The 27639-nt window shown below is 37.2% G+C and overlaps 2 protein-coding genes across 4 annotated transcripts in view; one reads left to right on the top strand and one right to left on the bottom strand.

Moving 5' to 3' along the window:
• The window catches only part of LOC129765026 (glucose transporter type 1), a 647147-nt gene that overhangs the window by 173429 nt on the left and 446079 nt on the right, over positions 1-27639 (top strand). The window lies entirely within an intron of this gene.
• The window catches only part of LOC129765027 (uncharacterized), a 254261-nt gene that overhangs the window by 168437 nt on the left and 58185 nt on the right, over positions 1-27639 (bottom strand). For 2 of the 3 annotated variants that reach the window (XR_008741331.1, XM_055764833.1), the window contains exons 4-6: positions 23443-23715; positions 22680-23392; positions 17216-17808 (exon numbers count right to left, since the gene is read on the bottom strand). Coding sequence is in view for 2 of the 3 variants with exons in the window: in XM_055764833.1 (XP_055620808.1) it covers positions 17216-17808; positions 22680-23392; positions 23443-23715 (1579 nt within the window). In the remaining variant the exon portion in view is untranslated. The remainder of the gene's footprint in view (positions 1-17215; positions 17809-22679; positions 23393-23442; positions 23716-27639) is intronic. The other variant, XM_055764834.1, reaches the window with a different exon arrangement.

Genomic DNA, 27639 nt, shown 5'->3' with positions numbered 1-27639 from the left:
AAATAAAAACTGTTCCGTACTCAACAATTTTAAAACATTTTGCCAAACCTGAGTATTCCGTATTTATCAATAAACGGATTAAGCTGCCTGAGAGTGCTTCATAAATTTTTACGAATATCATTCTTCTTTACTGAAATCCATATTCTGAAAATAACTCACGTAAACTGTGAACGACGGAGGTATTTCCTATGATAATAAAAATATAATTTTCTATAGATTTTGTTCTATCTCGAGAATAGTTGGTCTTGGGATAATAATGTCTTGATTGGTTTTCATGCCGAATTACGCGTAAAATCAATTTTTTGTATTTCTTTTTTCGGAAAGTTCTTTCAATTCTTCGAAGTATTGGAGTTTCATCGATTTCTAGGAATTAATATTAGCATTTGCGTAAAATGATCCATGCACCGCTAGTCGTGAAAATTTAGTCAATTGACCCAGTATTCTACTTTTTATGAAGATTTCACATAGAATACAGTGGTATAACATTGAAAAACAGAGTTGAAAAAAACTTCAAATGTTTCGTTTTTAAGGATTTTTAATCATTTTATGCCAAAATAAATGATAAACTTGATTGTTTCTATCAACAAAATTGAAGCTTTTACCCGCAATGTTTTTCATCTTTTGATTGAATTTCAATTTAAGGCAATAAATAGGTCTCACGAATTGTTCAATTATTCTTTCATAGTTGAGATTTGAGCTTGATTTCAGTTTCAGGTGGGAATGAATGAATGTCATTTTTCCCCGCGAGCACTCTGAAAGTCATCTAGACACTCAATGCAGAATGTTCGATAAGGATTTGAAAATTTTCTGAACTATGTCGAAAAAGGTTTCGTATTGCGCTACAGACTAAAGGTGAATCGGAAATACAGAGTGAAGATCAATCGGAATTTGCAGTGATTGATCATATTCCGGAGTGGGCAAAGAACTGCACTCAACAAAAATAAATAAATAATAAGTAAATTTTGAGTGATTTTTGGAACGCTGTAACTCTGTCATGAAACAATGCATTTGTTAAAGCAATGACTGGATATTGTATAGAACATTTTCAAGCTTCCACAACTACCCATTTTCATTTTTCACAGCGATCGTTATATCATGAAATATTCATAACCCAAAGTGGAATGATAATTTTTCATTCGATCAAGAATATCTCTGTAGTAAAATTTTCTACTGAAATTTCATATATGAATCAATTGTGAATCGAATTAATCAGATTATATGCATTCTTACTGGCGAAGATGTGAATGGATTTCCAGATGGAATAAGTACTCTTCTGAAATAAGGTTGTGAACTAAAATAAAATGAACTAAAATTGTATTTTAAGATGATTTCAATAAATTCATTTATTTTTATTCGATTAGCGTTTGCAGTCATAATCAGTAAACTCAAGATCAATCTTTGAAGTTGTATAGGTTATATTTAGATGCAAATTGTTCCTCACCTGCTCAACTGTACATTGCGTGTTTCCGCGTTGGCAAACCAGATAACCTTTATGTCTTCGCTGATGATGACAAAAAATATTGTATACTCACAAGTATTTCAAAATTAAACTCATATGAAACATGTGCTTTGCACTTTGTACTTGCTAGTTTTTTCTCTATCATACAAAAACAATGAGCCACAACAAAGCAGGTACAATAGGGTACAGCTAGTAAAATTTGATATAAATTAAACTTAAATGGAGTTAAAATTGAATTTAGGTGCAATTCAGTTTTTTTCCTTAATTGTTTTAATTAAAAAAAGAAAAAAGTCCACGTGGATAAAAGGGGGTAGGGTATGAAAATTTCCACGCTTGTCCACGGAGGGGGAGGGGGGAGTCTAAAATCATGCTTTTTCTGTCCACGTGGTTTGTGGACAGCCCCTTATAATGTTTATAGCTAACTTGATTAGTGTTTCATCTCTGTCTTAGTTATCTGTTGTATTTGTGAAAATAAATATGTGAGTTATTTGTGCATTTCTTCCAAAGGCTCATGAAACTAAGATTTTGGATTCAGTGTCTCAATAAAATACCATTTAAACCGTTCAATTTGGTTGCTTTGTAAGATATTGTACTCTACTTTACCACATAATTTGATTAACGAGATTCCCTTCTACACTCCTGGTTTTCGAACAGATGAGGAAACGCTATTACCGCTGAGTTGTAGAGAATGTCGATGAATAAAATCGATCGTGACGGATGGGTACTGTTGAAGGGTTAAGCGTGGTGAATCTGTGTGTTTCTATGCTATTGAAGGCTCTTAGATAGTTAGATAGCTTCGCACTCTGTATATTTAATATGGTACTATGCGCGAAAAGACACAGGAGATTTCGATTCCAGCTATTATAACGAATTTATGTCTGTTACCTTTTCAGGTAGCCCACAACTTCCGGTGTCGCGATTTAGGAATACAATAAAGTACTAGGTGTTAAAAATCATAGAATATATCGCTGATTTGATTCATTATACAGAAGTTCATTCAGTTACCTTCTTAGATAGCTTCTCATTAATCTCTTCGGCGTCGCGATTTAAGAATACAATACAGTATTAGGCTCCTTAGGCTCCCTAATAATCTTCGGAGTCGTGATTTGAGTACTCAATAGAGTACTACGCGTGGAATATCACATAATGCGAACCCTTATAGAGGAGTCTATCCCGTTACCTTCTATCGTAGCCAATTGATAACCACCGGCGTCGCAATTTGACATCAAAATAGTACGTGAAAAGTCATAGTATATATGAACGAAGCGATTTATTCTAGAGGAGCTCTTTCGGTTACCTTATTAGGCAGCTGAATAACCATCTCCTGCTTCACGATCAGAGATTGCAATAGAGTACTATATTTAAAGTTCGCGTTAACATAATCACTTACCTCAGTGAATCCTGATTCTTACCTTCTCTCACTAACAACTATCCCTTCCTTGATATACACTAGGGAACCAAGCTATAGAGGCGACCCTACTGGACTTCGGGTGGCGAATATCACACTAACATTCCTTCCCTTCCCCTGGTGACTGTAAGGACGTGGCCGGCGTCGTTATTGACCATTTAAAGCTCGAATCACCGAAAATTGCACAACGAGAATGATTTGCTAGTCCCAAGCGTCATTCTGTGTGTTCTGTGTGCAATTTGGTTGGTTCAGGTCAATCACGAAGAGCAACTACGAATTGTATAATCTACCCAAGCTCAAGCTCAAGCTCAAGCTTAAAAGATCTCACTCGAGATCAACATTCCATAAAGGGTGTGTCACATCAAATTGCATCACGGAAAAAACGCTGTAGAAATTTAATTTTTAGGAATTATATCTTCAGCTTTGGTTTTATAATCAGATAAGAGTGTATAGATCACGTTGGCCGTGCTTCACTGTCAATTTTTCGTAAATTTGGAAAAATGTCGTCGAACGAAAAAGAGCGTCGTGAATTAATCCTGTTCACTCATTTCGAGAATCCGGAGTTGTCACACCGGGACATCGGTAAGATGCTGGGAATCGCCCAATCCACGGTCAGCAGAGTACTAAAACGTAACTTCGAGAACCTAACCATCGACCGGAAGGTGAAGAACGGCAAAAATGGATGCTCCGTCAGTGAAAAAGATCACAAGCGCGTAGTTAAGCAGTATAGACGTGATCCAAGAAGTTCGGTCCGGAATGTCGCCAATAAGCTGAATTTGTCAAGTTCATTCGTCCTGCGGACCAAGCAGCGGGATGGCCTGCGTACATACAAGGTTCAGAAGGCTCCTAACCGCGACGAAAGGCAAAACATGGTGGGGAAGACGCGAGCCCGGAAGCTGTACACCGAAATGCTGACGAAGCCGCATTGCCTGGTAATGGACGACGAAACCTACGTCAAAGCGGACTTTCGTCAGCTGCCGGGCCTGTTGTTCTTCTCCGCAGAGGACAAATTCAGCGTTCCGGAGGAGATTCGCAAGCAGAAACTATCCAAGTTTGCCAAAAAGTACATGGTGTGGCAAGCGATCTGCTCTTGCGGAAAGCGGAGCGCCCCCTTCGTGATGACCGGCACGGTAAACGGGCAGGTTTACCTTAAGGAGTGCCTACAGAAGCGCTTACTACCACTATTGAAGCAGCACGAGGGCCCGACCATCTTCTGGCCGGATCTCGCTTCGTGCCACTATTCAAAGGACGTGTTGGAGTGGTACGAAGCCAACGGGGTCACCATCGTGCCAAAGGGAATGAACCCGCCCAACGCGCCGGAGCTTCGCCCAATATAAGAAATATTGGGCGATTATGAAGCAGGCCCTCCGGAAGAACCCAAAAGTTGTCAAATCGGAGGCGGACTTCAAGAGGATTTCTGTTCAAAAAAAAAACTACAACCTGACGTTGTACAGAACCTTATGGACGGGGTAAAGAGGAAGGTGCGATCATACGGGCTTGGGCTCGAAGTATGAATAAAAAGAAAATGCCAAAAGTTGTTTAATAGTTTTTATTTTACTGTCTAAAATTTTCAAAAGGATCGGTCTACTGGGCGAATTTCTACAGCGTTTTTTCCGTGATGCAATTTGATGTGACACACCCTTTATTCAAACAAGAATCAGGCTGCAAACACACACACCATACACACCTGCCATCAAATAATGCTGCAAAGTGAAATGAGCAACTAAATGAAATAACACATTCTTTCCTTAACGAAAAAATGCTGCCCTTGAGGACTTGAGGAATTTGGTCCAAAAGGGGGAAAACAATAAACGAAAAAAAAAACAAATTCTGAGAAAATATCAACGAGAAGGGGAAAGGTCGATGTGAGTGGTGGCTTATCATCATTGAGAGACTATATTTCGTATGCCCTCGAAACAAACAAGGGCAATGGTCGGAAAAAAGACCATTCATACTTCAGAGAAAATAGCCCCGACTTCCTTGGAATGGCTGCTGCTGGAACTCTTGATGGTCTGGAACGTCCCAACGATATGACCGAGCCGAGCGTGTGTGTGTGGATGTGCTGTTACTGCAATTTGAGCAATGCGGGGGAAGAATAATAGAGAAAATTTTCTTATCTTCCTCGGTGCCAAGTGCGAAGGTTTGTTAGAAAGCAGAGATATAATATGAGCTGGTGGAGAAAAAGCAGCTTCTTTGAACGGAAAGGAACGACAAAAAAAAACCTGGTGGGGGGAATCATACACATTCCATAACTTGGATGGGAAGAAAAATTGAACATAAAGGGAGTAAAGCATTTTTTTTGTCGAAACAAAAAGCTGTTTTTGCTTCCAGACAATATACATTTTCGTTCCGCTATCTAAGCTAGGTAAGATTTGGGCTTATGCTTATCCGAACAGAAAGGACAGATCCGGGAAAGGATGGCCACGAAGCAGGAACACTCATGTATTATGTTTTGTCTGCTCGTTCCGAACTATGTTTGTGTGATGCTCCATTTTCTTCTGGAGTATCCGAAGGCTTTTCCCAGAACTGTTTAGGGGAAAAATTCTCCGGTTTCATTATAAGCGGCGGCCTAGCAAATTAGAAAAAAAAATGGAAGAATGTTGCTGTTTGGAAAATATTTTCAAGTGGACATTTGGAATGTGTCAATGCTGAACAGGTTTAGAGATACAACGGTTTTTGGACTCTCCAAAAATGGGTCCTTCTATCAGCACCTATTCTGATACCCGAGTCGCCTCTGAAATTCATTTCCTAGGATGGCGTTCAGTTTCCTCAATAGTTTTGTCTCTGTGTAATCAATGTTTGCAAAATGTCGTTTAAATTATTCTCTCTCGTTTAAAGAATCGTTCGTTTAGACAGAAAAAGGTGTCAACTTTCATCTCCTCGCTGGGAAATATTTCCACTCAAACGGCCACCTATTAACATTATGCGTTAAGTTGATGATTCGCCACAGAATTCGATTCAATTTGCACACCACTTCGGATGATACTGTCGTAAGTCAGTAACCCCAATCAAATAACTGAAAAATATGTGGGATTTGCTTCCAATCCTTTCTCCGTAAAGTTCAACTTTTTGGTAGACATTAACAATAATGATGATAACACCACACCCGGGCAGAACCCATTTAATCCACTCACACACACACACACACACATATGCTTGCGAGTCGGGCCGTTCACTTTCTCCTGGAAGACATCGTTAACAACACACCGGAAGGTCACCACCTTCCTTGGATTCGTTCCGTTTTTACGTAAACGGGAAATCTCGCTCTCCCACTCACTCTTTGTCTCCTGCGCCAGTGATTAACCAACCAAGTCAAGTCAAGCCAGTCTCAACCCTGGCCCTCGGAAAAATGTGGGACACAGAAAGGGATAAAACCAAACCAAATCAGACATAATCATGATCGTCTTATTGGATTGCTCAATTATGCCAACCGAATTGGTTGCGGTGTAACTTGTTTTGGGTTGACGGCAGTTTGGATCGGGTTTCAGCTAGGTGCGAGGTGTTGATTGAAAATATATTATACTGATACCAACATTGACTCATTTCACAAAGTTCTAAAATAGAAGGATTGAATAATATCTTCCGCAGAGGCACTGATTAGAGAAATTGAAAAGTAATATGTCACTTTTAGTTACAGGAATTCTAAACTTTCCTATGGATTGAGAATGTTTTCAAATATTTTCGTCTTCTTAGGGTGTTCATACCGAAGCCAAATATTTGACTCTTTTTTGAGAGATAAAATTTGATCAACGTATACTGATCAAATATTTTCGACACAAAGCACGACAAGCAGATACAGGGCGGACTCGATTATATACAGTTTTTGATTTCTTTTCACTGTATTTAATCAAATCCTGTATATAATCGAGTCAAAAAAAAATATATTTTTTATTCGTTTTTTTGCATGTATTTTTGGTTTTTCGAATATAAGGAATAAGGAATTTAATTTTTGATTCATCCCCTTAAAGTTAGAAAACACCTTTCTCACACGAAAAAAAATAAATTTATCCAGATTCTCTCAGGAGGTGATAGACGATCATATTTAATGAAAAAAATCCTTCTACGCTTATGGTCGAATTTCAACAATGACAGAGTTATAGAACTTTGTTTTCTATTTCGGATTCTGTTGCCTCAAACTCTACATTGAAAAGTACGCTATGGAAGACGATTCAGTTGCTTTCATTTAAAAGATGAGAAAATTCAGTACAGGATATAGTAGTGGAACATCTAAATTAGTGGATTTTAATAACATTTTGGAAGTAAAAAGCTTAAAAGTTAGTAATTTTTTATGCGTTCTCATTAATTTTAAATTAAAAAATTCTATTAAACTAGATTAAATTAAAGATCTCAAAATGTTCTACAACTTGTTCTTTGACACCCAATTTCTATCTTTCTTAATTTGGCTGCAATATCGAAATAAACAATTCCTGGTGAAAATTCAATCAAAATCTTCAAAAATCACTATTTTTACATCATATTACATGTAATAGCCACTTAAATTTCACCTTATCGTTGAAAGGTTACGTTTCTTCTTGAAATAAGTCTTATTTGAAATATTAAAAAAATCCATACTGTACATAGTCGAGTCCAAAATTGTATATAATCGAATCACATATAATTGAGTCTGTATATAATCGAGTCCGACCTGTATTCAGTTATTGGATGCCTAAAATATTTTGTCGGTCTGTTCTTTGAACCTGTCGGTACATGGTTAGGTTAAAAAGAAAGGCGGCACATATCTTTGAGAAAAATCCCAGAAAGTATCCCAGATCCCCAAAAATACCAAGTTTTTGGCCGGAAATCTGCTCCTGTGGCTGAAAAAGCGATATTTTCATCGCAAACAAAACCACCAACCATGGGGGTCTTCGTAGCCACTTGGTTACGCGTTCGCTTACCAAGCGATCGATCGTGAGTTCAAACTCAGGGCCCTCAATTGACCATCTTTGTGTTGTTATAGAATAACTACGTCCAAGCAACCATCATCAGCGATGGAAATCGATCCACGGTGGAACAAAGATCGATTCATCCATACAACTGCTCTGCTCTGCAAGAAACATCGGGCTGCTGTTCTATAAACAACCCAACAATGATCAATATCAACTGTCTCCGCTGTCCGGTCTGCTGAACAATGGAAGAACAGAAAGAATACCCTTACGCCTAAATGGCTACTACTGTGTAATTTACCATAATGTAATGGAACAGAAAACTTAACGCCTAAATGGCTACTACTATCTACTATGTAATTCACAATTTATAGAAACATAAACATATGTACATGTACACAATTAAACCCGGCTCTGTTACAGCTAAATGCTAATGAGCCTAATAAATAAATGAGATAAAAAAAACACCAACCAGATCATATACTTCTAGAAATGCCTGGAGAAAGCTTTCCTGTGCTCTAGATAAAACATTGAACCAATGTAAGCCACCATATAAATATTAACATCATTTCAGTCAACCTCAGTCTCGTACCAGCTAGCGAACAGATAACAGTCTCTCCCACTATAGGGTTGCCACATATACATAATATTCTGTATTTTGCAGATTTTTCGCCAAATTTCAAATACAGAATTACAGATTTTCAGCAAAGATATAGAATTTACAGATTTTTTTAATAAATTTAATTCTATATATTGAATTTATTACAGTTGTTCAGTTCCACGCCGACCTAACTGGAGCGACAGCATCGAGCAGCACGCATATTTGCACACCACACCACACACCACGCGTTACCCCTTGAGCCTATGAGCCTAAGCTAAGGCACATTGTGCTCGACGGCATAAAAATGCATGCTTGTCGCGGCACTGCATTCAGTTTTGCGTGAGCAGTGGTACAGTGCACATCGGAAGAACAAGAAGAAAAACATCAGCATCAGCAGCAGCAGCAGCAGCGATGAAACGAAAGCGATGAATGGTGCACCATCAGCAATAAGAAGCTGTACTGCTAGCAAGAAGAAAACCGTTCCTTGATGATGTTGTACATCATAAATGTGACGCGCCCACTGCGGAGCGAATGAGTCGCCATCGAATCATCGAACAGTGAACATCGAAATGAATTATAAGTTAGAAAAAAGAAGAGAAAAGTGTAAATAAAATGATAGTGTAAAAAGCTATAGTCTCCGGTGTTTGCGTCCGACTGCCGGAACATCCAGCTCTCCACCTCTGCCACAACCAAAAAGAGTTAAAGTTTTCTAAAAAGAGTTTACAAGAGAAAGCCTTTTTTATGGCGGGTTTACATTAGGGAGATCTATAGCTATAGATGGATTTATTCACGTGAAAATAGGTGTAAACGGGTGAGAATAAATATGATACACTTATTCGAGGTATATATAACTTAAATAAATTCAGTATATAAACGCTTGTGAATTTCTCACTGGTGAGAAATCACTAAAGTTGGATGCAGTTCTACTTTAGGTGAATAAATTCACCGAAAATATGAATATATTCATTATAGAAGTTCACGATAGTGTAAACGGTTGATGCGATTTCTATAAATCTCATCATATTTCTTCACATGAATATATCCCTAGTCTAAACCCACCTTTAGGCTCATCGAGTTCAAGCGGTTGCTGCTAGCCATGCTAGTCCAGTCCAACTGCGACGTTGGCTTCATGAGGCGAAGCCAACCCAAGGAGTCCGGCCCAGTTGCCCTCCTCCACAGCGGTTTCTGCTCCCAACTGGCTCGGTTCCCGCTGGGAACGCGAGCACTCTTATCGACCGGCGCATTACAGTCCACTGCAGCCCCAACAACAGTGCATACATAGATACATTGACTTAAAAAAAATGATGAAAACAACGAGATGGCTTAAACTATTTTTTTCGTCCCAAGTTAAGTATGATCTTAATCTATCCGCCAGTCGTATATTGCCTCATTTAAATGATCCTTTGACTAAACCGACTATGCTGTTCCTAAACTTTGTTCTACTGCTCATGAATAACGTCAATTTCACTGTTTAATCAGAATATAAAGATAACTTGGGTAACTTATGTTCGGAAAGCTATTTTCACTAAATTCACTGATGCTGACCTTGATGTGAAAAATTTTGAAGACTTTCTGGAAAAGCCTGAGTGTTACGATGTGAAGATAAACCTAGGAAGTAACGTAACAAAACGAATAAACATATATTTCACGTATTAACAGTATCAGTACATTTGCATACTGCGTTCTCAGTCAGCTCTAAGAATAATGACGATGACGTTTCGCTTCAATCGCATCCGGTTTGTTGACAGCTGTCGAGTGAACGCCGTGAGCGTAACAGAATAGGGTCGCACTCCAACACTGAAGATGTTTAGGTTGGTATCGATGCAGAAGAAGCTGAAAAAGGATTGGATGCAGCTAGGAAGCTGACCTTCAAATCGATTTATCGTGACTTCTATATCGAGCTCGTGAAACTGACTTTAAAGCGATTTGATTTCAGTGATCCTGTTATCGAAACTGCGGCCTTGATTAACCCTCAAAATTTCGGCAAGTTACAAAACCTTAATGGTTTGATGTGTCAATTTCCTCAATTCGTTGAAGTAGGTAATAGACAAGGCATGGATAACGAATTCAGGCTACTCAAGAGGAATTTTATGGGGCAAAAATTGAGTGACTCAGATATAAAATGGTGCCAGCTGTTGGATGTCAAAAGGGTTGATGAGAAATTTTTTGCTAAGGTCGTTTGTAAGACACATTTTGATAACATTCATCAGCGTGTGTTGAGCGAATATTTTCGCTTTACAATGCCAACAAATCAATGTCCGGAAATCGCTTGGCACCCACAATTATAGACTCTATTTTGAAAGCGAGAAACTTTGTATCGGCTTAAGGCGGAGCTCCAAGGATGAAATTGACGAAAAATTTGAAGGCCAAGTTGAACAAAATCATGTATAAACATCATACAATTGGGAGGGCTATGAGAAAACCTTTTTATGATTTATTTTGTTGTATTGAAGCGACTTCAACAACCCATAAATAAGAAAAATAAATTCAAAATAAAAAAAATAAACTTTTATTTTAATTTTTTTTCCTTAATTTTTCGATACAAATTTTTTATACGGATTTTTTTTTGCTGAAAATAAAGATATACAGATTTTTTTCAGAAAATTTAACAGAATTAAATGTGGTAAACCAGAATGGAAGATATGTAGGGGAAATGAGGGTAAGGCGGACATGTGAGGAAGAGCTTCAATTGTATCAACATAAAAGCAGTTTCTTACAAAACATAAAAGCAGTTTCTTACAGTTCAATATACTGGTTTTCGAAATAATTGGGCAAATGTTTTACAAAAAAAAATTTTTTTCATGTTTTTTTACTGAAATCAAAACAAGCCGAAAAGTAGAACATTTTTATCGATGCGGGAATAATGGACATGTAGTGGGGGGAATATGGACAGGCTAATAATATACGAAGCGTAGAAGTTTGACGCTCGCGAGAGGAATAATTTCTCTCTCTCTCAGTGTTTGTGTGTCCAGTAAATGAAATAGAACAAACAGAGGAAGCAATATAAAAAAGAGTTGAATATTCTTCCCTTCACTATTCATCATGCATTGGATGTGATTATGGATGTGACTGTCCGTTTCAACCCCACCAGTGCAATTATTTCAATAATTTAAATTTACTACTTACGAATGAATTTATTTTTCCGTTCATACCTAATATCGTTTCTCTGTCAACTCACAAGCCGAAATAAAATCATCAGCAAATTCAATTTTGCAATTAAACCACTCAAAATCCTTGATATCGAAGCCGCAAAATTACACCCACATGCGGAATCATGTTTAATTTTCGGTTTTTGTTTCACTATTCCACTTTTGATCAGTATTCATTGTCATAGGATGGTTTAAATATTATAAAATATCATGTGGAAGGGGTTCCCATCAACAGAAATTTTAAATTCATAATGCAACTATACAAATCAACCACCTGTCCATCATACCCCCACTGTCCGTCCTACCCGCGGTTCCCTTATAACACACTGTTCAGTTTCTGAAAAGGAGTATTTGATTTTTGAATATTTCAAGTACTCCTTTTATAATTAGACTTCTTTTTCAAAAGAGTCTAAACTTTTTTCTTGATTATTTACAAAAAAATATAACTCAAAAACTAAAATACCTACAAAATTCGGGTCAAAAGATGAAATGTAGAAAATTGTTTAAATTAGGTAGTCTACATTTATTTGACGAAATAAACGAATAAATAAATATCATAAAAAAATATTAATATTTTTTTTGAATTTTTTTTTCAGAAAACAAAATTATTTTAAAAATTTTAATTTATTTTTCTCTCATTTTTTTTCTCAAAATTCTCAAAAAAATTGTATGGATAGCTCTTCCAATTTCGAACAAGCCGCCCATACATCGGAAGATGAGTACATTTACTTGGAAAAAGTTTTTGTAACAACAACTTTTTCATGTTTTCTTTAAAAAAATTACAACCGATCCTAATTTTGTTTAAAGTCAAGATAGCAATATAGTGTATTCGACAAAGCTTTAGATCTTATTAAAATAAAAAATTCGTCGAAGACGACAACTTCCCATCTTATATAGTTTCTGAAATATAGGGCGTTTTGCTATGGGGACCCCTGAAAAAAAAACGTTTCTCTCGTTTCATTTTTTTGTGCTAATTCTCGCGTTTGATATGTTTCTAAATACAAAAAAAGCTGGCAGAGCATGTAAATCGTGATAATTTATGTATGTGTTACGAATTAAATAAAGATAGTAATTTTTCAAAGAAAAACATGAAAAAGTTGATGTTCGATAATCTTTTTCCCTGTATCAGCGCCCATCTTGCGATGTATGGGTGACTTTTTGGAAATGTAAGGGCTATCCATATCTGTTTTTTCAAAATTTTAAAGAAACATCTTTTCGAAAAAAACAAATTTAAATTTTCAAAATATTTTTTTATCAATTATTCATTTTTTCAATGATGAATGATATTAAAATATATTTAAACGTAAATAATTCCCTACAGTTCATGCTTTAATCAACATTTTGTAGATATTATAGTGTTTAAAGGAAGATTTTTCGAAAAAAAATAAGAAAAATAATTTTCTTTGGAAGCGATTTTCGATGTAATTTTCTACATCATTTCTATAAGTTTTTTTGCTTGAATCCGATTCAGAGGCGATAACTGTGGGTCATATTTATTGAGTCGAGTTCCCAGTAAATATCTCAGATGAAGAAAATGGTAAAAAAGGATTCATTTCCTTCTCGATTTGATATTTTCCGCATCAGCTTACCATCGGGCAGTATGGCATACCCTCGATCGGGGCAATTTGCTCGCTTTCGGCCGGATAACATTCTCACGAGAGAAATAGCTTGTATGTGAGAGATGCCAGATGATTTTTTCAAATATCTCTGCATGGCACGAATAAATGTCTTCAAGTGTAATCATAATGAACAAAAATGGGCAAACCATCACGATATTTCTAAATCATGTTCGATAAATCACACAAACAATTGTTTTCACATACTTTGAAATGACCTCAGTAGGTTTTCACAAAATTAAATGTCTTCAAAGCGAATACATTTCTTCTGACATCTATATTATGTGCTCAGAGAATGCAGGAAAAAATGCACGCGGACTGGAGAATTAATGCATGAATACTGGAAGAACACGCTCACCGGAGAAACGGTCTCTTCTCTTCGCTGGCATGAAGGGCATGAGGGCATGAAGGGAATAGATTGATGGAATTTCTCATTCATCTCATTCATACAAGCTGTTTCTCTGAGCGAAACAACTCATGAGCATATTATACTTCTGCTGGGCCATTTAACCCTTTGCGGTCGGAGTTAATTTCCCTCGAAAGAGATCCTCTTATTTTTCCACGCTAATAATATTTTGTTTATACCGAGAACCGTTTCCTATTATCCATAGAAATTCCGTATACATTCGTGAAAAAGTTCACTAGACATTAAAATCGGTTTAGAAAAATGTAAACTATTACATCGTTGAAAAAAGTATTTAGCATGATTCCTTGCTATGGTGGCTGAGAGCAGTCAAACGTCCGCAAATGGTTGATTAGAAATTTTGAATTTGGGCGCCTTACAAAATAGAATTCGTAGCACTTTTGTTATTCAGTATCTAAAATACAGAACGATTACAGATGACTGAGGGTTACCTAATCTACGTACTGACGTAGCTGTTACCTTAAATTTTAAGAGCTCAAGATAAATCCATTCTCGCTGAGGGGGTGCGTATTACACACTTCTCCTATACATGTTTTTTTTAACTCTTAAAAAATAGATATGATCATCCCTTACAATTTCCAACAAGTCATCCAAACATCGGAAGATGGGCTTATACAGGGAAAAAGTTTTTCGAACAACAACTTTTTAATGTTTTTCTTCGAAAAATGACTATTAATGTTTTTTTGTAACATTTATATGGATAAATTATTTACATGCTCTGCTAACTTTTTTTTTTCTATTTAGAAACATGTCAAAAACACGTCAAACGCGAGAATTTACACACAAAAAAGGAACGAGTAAAACATTATTTTTTTCAGGGGTCTCCATACCAAAACGCACCATATTTCAGAAATTATAAAAGATGGAAAGTTGACGTCTTCGACGAAATTTTTTATTTTAATAAGATCTAAAACTTTGTCGAATAAACTATATTGCTATCTTTTCTTTAAACAAAATTAGGATTAGATGTAATTTTTTCAAAGAAAACATAAAAAAGTGTGTGTTAGATAAACTTTTTCCCTGTAGAAGTGCCCATCTTCCAATGTATGGATGGCTTGTTGGAAATTGGGAGAGCTATCCGTACAATTTTTTTTGAGAGTTTTAAAAATATGAATTATTGAGAAAATTGAATTTTAATTTTTTAAATAATTTTTTTGCAGCGACATTTCCAAAAAAACATTTGGCATTTTTTTATGAAAATTAAAACAATTTCATAAATTTCATCCTTTGACGCGAATTTTGTAGGAATTATATTTTTTGAGGTATTTTTTTGTAAAAAATAAAGAAAAAAATCTCCCTTTTTAAAAAGTAGTCTAATTCTTTTTTGAATATTTCAATTTTGGAATTGGCATAAAATTCGTCTAATCATAAAAAAAACCTTTCCCGAGCCGCTGAAAAGATTTGTCAAGAACTATTCAATTTTGTCAACAATCGCTAGTCTATGTTTGGAATAGGAGAATGAAAATTTCAAGAAAAACCGAAAGACATTCTTTTTTTTTAAATTGGAACATTATTTATTTCGGAACAGTACTAATTGTGCATCATGTAAAAAGTCAAACCTTATTTCAAAATGTGAAGCATGTGGCTTAGCACGTCAGTAACATGTTGACTGCCACGTCAGTCTCAGATGACTTACAGTATAACATAATAATATTAGGCTGTCAAAAAAGTCCTGCGGTATTTTTTTTTGAATTTTCATTTGTTCCTAAAATTAGTTACAATTATCTGTTTTAAGTCAAATATGCGCCGTTTTGTTCGATGACTTGTTCCCAACGAGATGTCAACTTCATAATACCCCTGTTATAGAAGCTCGCTTCCTTATTGGCAAAAAACGCGGATAGCCAATTTTCACAGGCCTCTTTTGTGGCTAACTTCTGACTACCTAGCTCGTTCGCCATGGACAAAAACAGGTGGTAGTCACTTGGTGCAAGGTCCGGACTATACGGCGGATGCAAAAGAACCTCCCATCCGAGCTCCCGGAGCTTCTGGCGCGTCACCAAAGAAGTGTGTGGCCTGGCGTCGTCCTGATGGAAGACAATGCGGCCTCTGTTTATCAAAGATGGCCTCTTCTTCATGAGTGCTACCTTCAAGCGGTCCAGTTGTTGGCAGTACAGGTCCGAATTGAGCGTTTGGCCATAGGGAAGCAGCTCATAATAGATTATTCCTTGACAATCCCACCAAACACACAGCAGAACCTTCCTGGCCGTTAATGAGGGCTTGGCCACCGTCTGAGCCGCTTCAGCGGGCTTCGACCACGACCGTTTGCGCTTCACGTTGTCGTAAGTGACCCACTTTTCATCGCCAGTCACCATCCGCTTCAGAAACGGGTCGATTTTGTTGCGATGCAGCAGCGATTCACATGCGTCGATACGGTCAAAGATGTTTTTTTGCGTCAACGTGTGTGGCACCTATACATCGAGCTTCTTTGTGAATCCAAGCTTCTTCAAATGGTTAATAACGGTTTGATGACTTATCCCCAGCTCTTGGCCGATGCTACGGCTGCTACTATGCCGGTCTTTCTCGGCTAATTCAGCGATTTTGTCGCAATTTTCGACGACAGGCCTTCCGGAGCGTGGCGCATCTTCGACGACCTCTACACCAGAACGAAAACGTTGAAACCATCGTTGTGCGGTGGAAATGGAAACTGTATCGGGTCCATAAACTGCACAAATTTTATTGGCAGCTTGAGATGCATTTTTGCCTTTGTCATAGGAGTACTGTAAAATATGTCGGATTTTCTCTTTATTTTGCTCCATATTTGCGACACTATAACTCACGAACGACTTAACCAAACAAAACACTGTCAAGGACTATATTATAGCGCGCAAAAATACCTTTCCAACAAGCTATAGTATGACTCAATGAATACAACTAGAACTACGCGCTTACAAGGACACCTCGCGGGAATACCGCAGGACTTTTTTGAAAGCCTAATATAAAGGTAACTAATATAAGAATATAAGCTTATAGGCATTCTCTTTCGAACAAACTTTCCACTACCTTCCACTACGATAAGAAACGTTAGCCCTAATAGGTTTAGAAATTGTCATAGAGTCGCTAAAAAACCGTGGAACTCAACGTGTTAACCGAAGCGATTATAATTTGTCGATTACTAAGTGCTGATATTTCATTTCTTAACCACAAAAACGTATCGAGTGATATCCAAAATTATTCACACCCGATATTTCCAGTACATTATCAATAGCTCATTAACATCAAATTGGCGTAAGACAGCCGTCGAAGCTAAGACCCTCGAAGTGATGTTGGTGGTGCTCAAGCCGTGTTGAGAAGAAGCATTTGTGGTATCTAAACCGCTCAATCTCGGGCCTCATTTGATTGAGCTAATTATTGCCATCAAGTTTAGCTCCAATTAGTGTGAATGCGCTAAAGTTTGCTCCCAGTCCCACTCCCCAAAAATCACAATCCTTGTCATCCCACATTATTGACAGAATCTTTCGTCCGTGAAAATCCCCTCCGGCGGGTAAACAGCAGCAGCGGCATCAGATGAAGAAATTAGTTAATTACATGCGGGAATCTCTCTCTCCCGCCGCCTGCATTCTGATAATTTCTGTTTTCGGCTTTATGCTTGCCTTCTTCCCACCATTCCCACTCTCCCTCTCTATTTACTACGCATAGTGCAGCTTTTCCCGATTGAAATAAATTTACATCACTTACCAAAGTCAATAGAAAACTCCTCCGTTCGGGCGGAAGCGGGCTCGTTAGCAGCAGAGATGGTCCTTCGTTCCTTCAAACCTTCCGCTCCGTCAACCGCTCCCGGGCGGATCCCCCCATCAATCGGACCTATTATCGAACGATTTCGGCAAAGCTTCTTTTCTCTCAGCGAGCAACTTTCACGCCGCTCGAATTTATCACCATAATCCCCTGGGTATTTTTCCTCACCGAGCGAGGCGGCGTCCATTTTGCCTTTACCGGTGACGGAATTTTCCCCTTCCCTTTCGCTGCAGCACTCGCTAGCTCCCATTAGTAATCCCAGTTGTGGTGGTGGTGGTGGTGGTGATGGTTTCTGAAGCTGCTGCTGCCTCCGAGCTGAGCTGGCGCAATCATTAGTCTTGCTGTCATCATCGGTAATGCCAGAAGTGCCGCTACCGCCGTAGCCGTTAGTCGCAGCACAGGAGATCACTTTCGGTGCTTCCGGTTTGGCGAAGGGAATGCCCTGATTGCTGATAATGATGTCCTCGTTTGGTACCCCCGCCGGTATCGGTACGCAGCTCGAATCAATCAAGCTGGCGCGTTTTGTCGGGTTGCCGCTGCGGTGAGAGGGGAAGGGGGACAAAAAGAAAACGGGATGCCGTTCGAATGATTACTGTCAATATGGTGGGAGTTTTGCTGTATCTACCGGGGGTCACTAGGGAAGGAGGTATTCAATAAATTGACAGTACAAGTGAAAAGCACTTTTGCGAAGCACTATCAAGGGTAACGATAAAATTTTCTTTTTTAAAATTACAGTCGAAATTATTTTAAAAAAATCTAATCTAGATTTGAAGTGTTTTTTTTTAAAAGATAACATAAAAATCACTTGTGTTATCTTAACTGCCTTTTAATTTACGATGCGATCATTATTTATTGAACAATTTATCATGAGAGATGAAGGGGAAATTTTTCATTCAAACAAACATTGCTCTGTACTGAAAGTCCCTACAGGAATGTTATAGAAATCAAATGAAAGCCGGTTGATAAGGCTAATTGGATTTGATATCTAACTAGTTGGCAAAACATTGTGTTCGTCCACCAGATCTTTGAAAAACAGAAAGAAATCGATTTTTTATTTCTTTCCGATAATTTTGTCCACTTCATCTACACACACCAAGTTAAATAGTTGTTCGTAAAATATTCCAAAACTTGTGAGCTTAAGCTTTAAAATGATGTTCATGCATAAAATGTGTTTTAGTTGCAATTGAAAAAACACGACAATTACTTTTCGGGCAACCCACTATTTTGTCGTGTCTATTCACCTATTCGAGTTGTTTTTTCTCCAGAGCTTTTGACGTAGAACTACGTCTTTCAGGAATGAAATCAAAAACATGTCACGTTTTTATGAAATAAAGTTACGCATTACACTGAGTATTTAACGGGAGGCATCTTCCGTGCATCGTCATTCAACAAGCATTAAACACGGGTCTAACAGATGCACACAGTTGCAACGATATAAATGAAACATCGCGAGGATGACCGTTTATGAAAATCGTTTCTCGACTCTCGGTCAAAATCCTCAACAAAGCTAGGAGCTTTTTGCATCAGAACAGACCCGATGAAAACGAGAACAAATACGAATGACAACTAAAAGTATCGAAAGTAGCTATTCACATGTACAGGAAATGAACAAGTTCTAAGTTTCGCGTAACGAAAACAAGCAACACACTCAAAGCCAAACACTGAGGGCTAGAAGCGACCTATAATCATTTGCATGCTTCCCTTTTTTCGTCTGCTTTGTCATGGCTCGGATGGTTGTGTTAATTTCAATGCCAGATGCACTTCAAGTGAAATATTCGCTAGCATTCACAGCACGAGGGGAAACATAAAACACAAAACGAGTAGAATAAGCGATCTTAGTTGTTTCGGGCACAGAAAGATTCTGAGAATTTTCCTCAGAGGATATGCAATGCTTATACGCTAGCGACAGCTTACTTACTATGCAAGAGTGGAGTTTACTTCGCAAATATTCTCTTTTCGCTATCCCCCTTCGTTGTTTCTATCCCAGCGGCTGCATAAGTTGCTCGTTATTGACTGCTCTGTTCGGGAAAGCACACGAATGGACAGAACACTCCTAGGACAGGAATGCTTCCAATTTTCGCCAATTTAAACCATATACAGACTATGGGATTGTAATGTATAACCTTTCAAATCAAAGAAAATGTCCGATTCGATTGGTATGCAAATCGTTAAAATCCGTTCGCAGCAAAAATAAAAAAAAATAAAAATATGAAAAAAATTGTTTTTATTCTACATTATGATTCGTGTTTGTATATATTTTTTTCCTGTTTGCACGTGTTTCTTATGTTTGATATTTTTCATAATTTTCAGAGCGCGGCACAAGAAATATTTTATATTTTTTGGCATTTTTTAATTAGTTTTTTCTTTTAATTTTGATATCCAGTACTACTCAAAAAAACATATATTGTATATTTTTCTATCTCTTCTTGTGCGGTAAAAATTTATTTTATTTTTTTTTTATATTTTGAAATTTTCATTATTTGAATCTTCAAACCCAGTTCTTACTGCCATGTTTTCCTTGTGATTTGTTCGTACGTGTTTTTTTTTGTGCGTTGACTTTTTTTTTACAATTTTTAGAGTATCAAGCGGTGCAAAAAATTTAATTTAATTTAATAATGTTTTTAATTAAATAATGTTTTTAAATTATAATTTTTTTTGTATTTATATGTTTTTGTACGTGTTTTATTTATATGTTAGATTATTTTAAGAATTTTCAGAGCATTGCGCGGCACAAAAAATGTTGAATGTTTTTTTTTAGAATTTCGAAATTCCAATTTGTTTTAAGGGGTATAATTTCTATTGTGATGTGTTTGTATGTGTTATTGATATGCATTAAGTTTTCTTTAAATTTTTTCAAGGAATTGCATGGCATAGAACATATTTAATATTTCTTGACAATTCCAAAAATTTGTTTTAAAAAAAACTTGAACAAAATTATTTGAAAAATTTAAAATAGATTTTTCTCAATAACGTAGAAAACATGAAAAACTTGTTATCAGTTAAACTTTTTTTGCTGTAAAGATGTTCATATTACGATGTATGTGTGACTTATTGGAAATTGATTTGTATGTTTCATGTTTCCGAGAAAAATTAATTTAAATTTTTTTAATATTTTTTTTCGACAATTTATTTGATATTTTTTCATGAAAACCCGATTAATTTCCAACATTTTGTAGACCTAATGTTTTTAAAATTGGGATTTTTCGAGAAAAAGTTAAAAAAAACGCTTTTTTCAAAAAATTTCTCACGCAAAATCTATTGTTTTTCTCACTACAAAATTTTAGTCGAAGAATGAAGTGTAGAAAATTTATTTAATTTATGTTTTTATAGGTAAATATCGAACAATTTAAAAAAAAATTGGAAAAATAAAATCCATTTTTCTCGAAAACATGTTTTTCTAAAATTCTGCAAAAATAGATATAAATAGCCCTTACAATTTCCAATATGTCACCTATATGGGGGTCTACGTAGCCACTTGGTTACGCGTTCGCTTACTAAGCGATCGATCGTGAGTTCAAACTCAGGACCCTCATTTGACTATCTTTGTGTTGTTATAGAATAACTACGTCCAAGCAACCATCATCAGCGATGGAGATCGATCCACGGTCGAAATAAGATCGATTCATCCATACAACTGCTCTGCTCTGCAAGAAACATCGGGCTACTGTTCTATAAATAACCCAACAATGATCAATATCAACTGTCTCCGCTGTCCGGTCTGCTGAACAATGGAAGAACAGAAAGAATACCCTTACGCCTAAATGGCTACTACTGTGTAATTTACCATAATGTAATGGAACAGAAAAACCTAACGCCTAAAAACGGCTACTGTGTAATTTACAATTTATAGAAACATAAACATATGTACATGTACACGATTAAAACTCGGCTCTGTTACAGCTAAAATGCTAATGAGCCTAATAAATAAATAAATGGGATAAAAAATGTCACCAATACATCGGACGATGGGCAATTTTACAGGCAAAATGTTTTTCGAGCAACAACTTTTTCATGTTTTTCTTAAAGAAATTACTATCAATGTTTAATACGTAACTTTTTCAGGTTTAAATTATCAAGATTTACATGCTCTACTATTTTTTTCTATTTAAAAACATGTCAAGAACATGTCAAACGCGACAATTTACACACAAAAATGTTACGAATAAAACATAATTTTGTAAGGAGTCTTCATACAAAAATGCTTTCGATTCCAGAAACTATAAAAGATAGAAAGTTGGCGTCTTTGACGAAAGTTCATATTTTAATAAGATCTAAAACTTTGTCGAATACATTATATCGCTATCTTGACTTTAAACAAAATTAGGATTAGTTGTATTTAAAAAAAAAACGTTGTTGTTGTTAGAAAAACTTTTCCCTGTAGAAGTGCCCATATTTCATTTTATGAACGACTTGTCGGCAATTGTAAGGGCTATTCCTATAATTTTCTGTGAGAATCTCAAACAAAAATCGTTTTTGAGGGAAGTGAATTCATATTTTTAAAATATTTTTTACCGCGATTTTTTTTTATTTTGGTATTTTTTATGAAAATTTAAACAATTTTCTACATTTCACCCTTTGATAAGAATTTTTTTGTTATCATGGTATTTGATTTTTTTTTTTTTTTTGTAAAAAATGGTGACATTATTTGTTGGCCTTTTCCAAAAAGTAGTCTAATTTGTTCTCGAATATTTCAAATATGCAAAGCTGCTTAAAAGACCCATATGTTTAGACCCACAACGTTTCACTGCAATCTGAGATGGTGCCTGCCAACAGCCAGTTGAATTGGTATGAAATCGGTCATTTATGGTATTTTAAAATCTCGGAATTCGAGATCCAAAACTGTTGTATTTTTTTATGGAATATGTTTGTACTTGTTTTTTATATGTTTGTTTCCTTTTAGAATTTTGGGTTCGTAGGAGTTTTTTTTCATCTGTAATTCCTTTCAAAATTTTTAAGGCATTGCGCGTTAATAATACATATACAATAGTTTTTGTAGCGCACATAGTCCTTTAAAAATTCTTAAATAAATAAAATAAAAGCTTGAGGCCCAATCTCTCAATTATTATTCAAATGTGGATAATCGCGGATAATCGGGGCTCTACTGTATTTTTTGTAAATATTAAATCCAACCAAAATTATCATCTATTTCCAAGAGGCGAATGTGATTGGATTGAATCAATGAAGACGCATGGTAGTTTTGAGGCAAAACTGGACTCAGTTTTTTTTATTATAACTCTAAACTAAAACAAGGGCAAGTCTTCTGGATAAAAATGCCTCTACGATGGGAAAGTATTACAAGATGCCATCCTTTACATAATTTTTTCCCCTTCTTGTGCAAACCAAACCAATTAGGAAGCAAAAAACGACTATTTCCCCAATATTTTAGAAAAACTTCAACTCCACTCACCGCGTTAGCAATTGCTCCAATCTTGAAGAAGAGGAGCCACTCGACGTCTTCAAATTTGCCCCAACTCTTTCGGTGCCATCCCAATGAGCAGCAGCATCTTTTCGCTGCCACCGATAATGCTTTGGCCACTGTTGTAAGCCACCGCTTCCCTCACAACCACTAGTGTTGTCACTGCTGCCACTTCTGCTGCGGTTACCGTTTGAAGAGTTTTTCCCATCGTCTCCGTCATCACCGGGAATGAGTCCGGCGGATAGCGGGTAGGGAATCGCGGGTTCTTTCGGCGGTTCGGAATCGTTAACGTCATTACCGGCGTCGCTTTCTTTTTCAGCGTTATTCTTGATGGCATAATGGCGTCCCTGTTTGCTGACTTTTTCCACCGTGGATGCAAGTTTTTCCCGGACAGAGGCGAAGGACGAGGAGGAGGAGATGGTACTGGTATCCGATGGGTGCTGATTCGTGCAATAGTCACCACCGGCACCACCACCACCACCGGAAGGATGTCGATAATTGCGATGGTGATTACCGATGATGGAGTCGATTTCTTCCTCAGGGAGAGTGGGGCTCACTTTGACACCCTTGGGTTGGTTTCGGTCGGTCCCCTCAAGAAGTTCGATTTGACAGTCAGCCAGGGATCCGATTTGTTTGAAGTCGCTCTGCAGGTTGCTCATGGTCGATGACTGGGCACGCAGCAGGAACTGCGTTTGAAAATGAAACTTTAGAGCATATAAGAATGTATGTCAACGGCCAATAACAAAGAACTCACGTTCAGTCGCTCGTTTTCGACCGAGGCGTAGAGTAACTTCTTCTCTGCCTCATCGCGTGCGTGCTTGAGATGACGGCAGCGAGCGGCGGTATCCCGCAGCTTCCGATTGAGATCCTCGATAAGACCACCTTCGGCCGTTTGTTTGTCACTTATCAATGTCTGCAATCGCTTTATTTCATCCTCCAGGTGTGACAACCGATCATCGCTTATCACCGGGGACTGTTTTTCCACGGGAGGGTTATGGTTGGTGACATTTTGTGTCTCTCGACGCATCTGTAGGGGTGAAATTGAGAGATATTTAGTAACAGCTCTCTCTTTTTCTAACCTGATTGTTGATTGTTTGAGCAGAAACAGTGGATTTGTTAGTAACTTTCCATATTAGTTTATAGCAAGATTGACCTTAAATACATTATCAAATCTGTGTTCTTCATATATATACAGCCATTCGATCACAAACCGATATAGTGGTTATCAGATTTTCGTCAGAAGTGGTAATTTTGTTCTTTATCGCAAAACATTAGACCCGTATTTTTATTTATTTTTTTTATTAGAGTGCCCATTTCCATTTTAGGGTGGTCCGAATTTTTTTTCCACTTTTTCCCAAAAATGACTTTTTTCAAAAATTCACGACTTCTGAACCACTGAACCGATTTAGATCGACATATCAAATTGAAGCCAATTAGCCAAAAAAATATTGTACTTGCAAAAAATATGGATTTTATTTATGTTACTATTGATTGTAGTCCATTTTTATTGTTTTCATGGCTTTGAACTAGAGGGCGCTATTTTTTTATTGGGTTGGGGAAAAAGAAATGTCGTATATTGCCAATGTATGGCAACACTTAAACATATCTTGTGTTGTACTTATCGCATCGGGTCATACTATACGGCTATTTAAAGACGACAATCTGTGCTACAAGTGTCGTTCTGACAGTGTTGTGATTGTCCTTTTCAGTCTCAAGTTATAGCGCGTCAAAGATGGACTCCACCAAGCAAGAAATTCGCCATATTTTACGTTTTGCGAGGTAAAAGTGCAACGAAGGCGACCGATAAAATTCGTGTAGTTTATGGACCCGATACTGTAACGATTCGCACAGCACAGCGTTGGTTTGATCGATTTCGTTCTGGTGTAGTGGCTGTCGAAGATACACCCCGTACTGGTAGGCCAATCGTCGTGGAAACCGATAAAATCGTTGAAATCATCCAAGTAGACCGGCATGTGAGCACTCGCTCGATTGGCCAGGTGGTTAATGAAGTTGCCTTCTAAATGGCAACAACGGCGTATATTTGACTTAAATTGGATAATTTTAAGTATGTTAAATAAAGCGTCAAATTTCGATCAGAAATACGACATTTCTTTTTCCCCAACCCTATATATAGTGACTTTCAACACATTTCGGCTGATTCGTTACTTCTACTTTCATTTTTGGTAGAATGTCGTGAGTGAGAATTGAACTCGTGATCTCTGCGGGAGAGGTATGAGTATTACCACTACGCCAGATCGCCTCCGAGAGCAGAATTCGATTTTCTGCAGGTACAGTATTTTTTCAAAAAAAGCCAGGTGATTGGCTTTAATTTGATATGTCAATTATCTGAATCGGTCTAGTAGTTCAAAAGTTATGAATTTTTGAAAACAGTCATTTTTTAAAAAAGAGAAAAAGTTGATTTTTTGGACGACCCTATAAGTGGAAATGGTCACCCTAATGAAAAAATAAAAAAATACGGGTCAAATGTTTTACGATAAAGAAAAAAACTACCAATTTTCACGAAAATCTGAGAACCACTTGATCGGTTTGGCATGGAATGGCTGTATATTAGGGTGCTAATGAATGTATGGGGAAAAATAGACCCTAAAATTTCAAAAAGTTACCCTATACAAGATATTTACCAACTCGAAAAAACACCCTATGCCAAATATCAGCTCAATCGGACTTCAGGGAGAGTGGCGCAAAGCGGTCCAAGTTTGAGTTTTTTGAAAAATCACCCAAGCAAATCGCAAATCGGAGTTTTCGAAAAAAAAAAGTTTGATGCCAAATGTCTTAAAACTGCATGAAACGTCGAGATTTAGTGTCATCTCGAAAAAAATTTATCGAAAACCGATACTCTGGGACTTTTTTTCGGAGTACGAGATGAAACATATGGTTTTGAGTGCCAATAAAAATAGTTATCTCGATTCGTAACTTGTTGCGAAATGTTGGTTTGCATGATAATATACCCTATGTTTCGTTTCGTATTCCGAAAACAAACTAAGTCCCAGAGTGTCGATTTTTAACCAAAAAAAATCGAGATGATACTAGATCTTCCATGAAATTTTAAGACATTTGGCATAAAAAAAAATTTCGAAACCCCCGATTTCCTTTTCCAAACAACTCAAACTTTGACCGCTTTGCGCCACTCTAACTTAAGTCAGATTGAACTAATATGTTGCATGGGGTGTTTTTTCAAGGTGGTGAACATTTTTTATGAGTTAACTTTTTGAAATTAGAGATGACCATTTTCATTGGCACTCCACTGTATATACAGGGTTTTCCAACTTTAAATTTCGAAAGTAAATTGAAATAAAACACACTTAGAATTCGAATTTCGATGAAACTTTTATTTCGAATTAAAGTATGGTTTATGCCATTATGTGTGAAATACAATATCATGCAAATGGGCTTCCTCGCACACCTTGATCCGGAACAGGTAATTTTCGATGACTTTTCGGCACATATAAGGCGGTATCTCGGTCATAACTTCACGAATGTAGTCTTTCAAATGTTCAAGAGTTTGCGGAGAGTTGGCATAGACACGGTCTTTCGCATAACCCCACAAAAAAAGTCTAGCGGGTTCAAATCGCATGATCTGGACGCCCAATTGGCATCACCAAAACGCGAAATTATGCGTCCCTCAAATTTCGTTCGCAATATGGCCATGTTCGGTCGTGTTGTGTGGCACGTGGCGCCGTCCTGCTGAAACCACATGTCATCCGTATCCATATCTTCAATTTGTGGCAAAAAAAAATCGGTTAACATGCGGCCATAGCGCTCACCATTTACAGTTACCGTCTCGCCGTCCTCATTTTCAAAGAAATACGGCTCGATGACTCCACCAGACCATAATGCGCACCAAACAGTGACTTTTGGCGAATGCAATGGCCTCTCAACAATCACGTGTGGATTTTCTGAACCCCATATACGGAAATTTTGGGTGTTCACATAGCCACCGAGCTCGAAATGTGCCTCATCGCTGAAGAAAATTTGATGCGAAAATTCAGCATTTTGCTGCTGTTGTTCGTTCACCCAATCGACGTATGCCCGACGCATTCCATGGTCACCACGCTCTAATTTTTGTACCAGTTGGACTTTATATGGATGTAGGTGCAAGTCCAAATGCAAAATTCGCCACAATGATGTGTTTGACAAGCCCAATTGCTGAGCACGCCGTGGAATCGGAACATTCGGGTCATCATCCACACTGGCAGCAACAGCAGCAATATTTTCGGCCGAACGCACATTACGATGATGCACAGGTTTATATCCGCTATCCGCTACGGATCCAGTTTGTTCGAATTTACGCACTACATTAGCGATTGTGTGCTCTGTAGGCCGTCCATGACGACCAAAATCCGTCCGTAATGCTCGAAAAACATGGTTTTTCGTCATTTTTATAGTAGGGTAAATGATCTTCGTTTGTCTAATTTGGGGTGTTTTTACGCAACTAGTAAATACAAATCGATTTTTCTTCATGAAAATCACACATAATCGATACGAGTTTGGGTTTGTTGAAAAGCCCCAAGTCTCTAGTTGCTAATACTACCATAAGGTGTTGAAATTATTCAAATTTTTATGTTTTTTAACGATTTTCCTTAAAGAATAATTATGATCATGGTTTGCCCAAAAAAATGATCATGGTTTGTCCGGTTTTAGAGATCTCCATTTTTGAATGAAAACATTCGAATTCACAATTAGATGTTGCATTTATCATTGCTTGAGTTTACTGTCATCATATTGATTCATTCATTAGGCTTTCTTCAGAATATTGCCTTTTCTTGGGCATTTTAGAAGTGTTCACCTCAACACAATCAACACAGAAAACCCATACTTCTGCTATGCGCGAAGCACACCATAAACAAACATAAACAAACTGCAGCGCGCCAAGCGGTTGCCATAGAAATCATGTGGACAAAACAACATTATTGAATTGGACAACTCATGA

Source organism: Toxorhynchites rutilus, chromosome 2 (genome assembly GCF_029784135.1).
Source record: "Toxorhynchites rutilus septentrionalis strain SRP chromosome 2, ASM2978413v1, whole genome shotgun sequence".
Classification (NCBI taxonomy): Eukaryota; Metazoa; Arthropoda; class Insecta; order Diptera; family Culicidae; genus Toxorhynchites; species Toxorhynchites rutilus.
The sequence above is the reverse complement of the archived record's forward strand: the minus strand, read 5'-3'. Positions and strand labels throughout refer to the sequence as shown.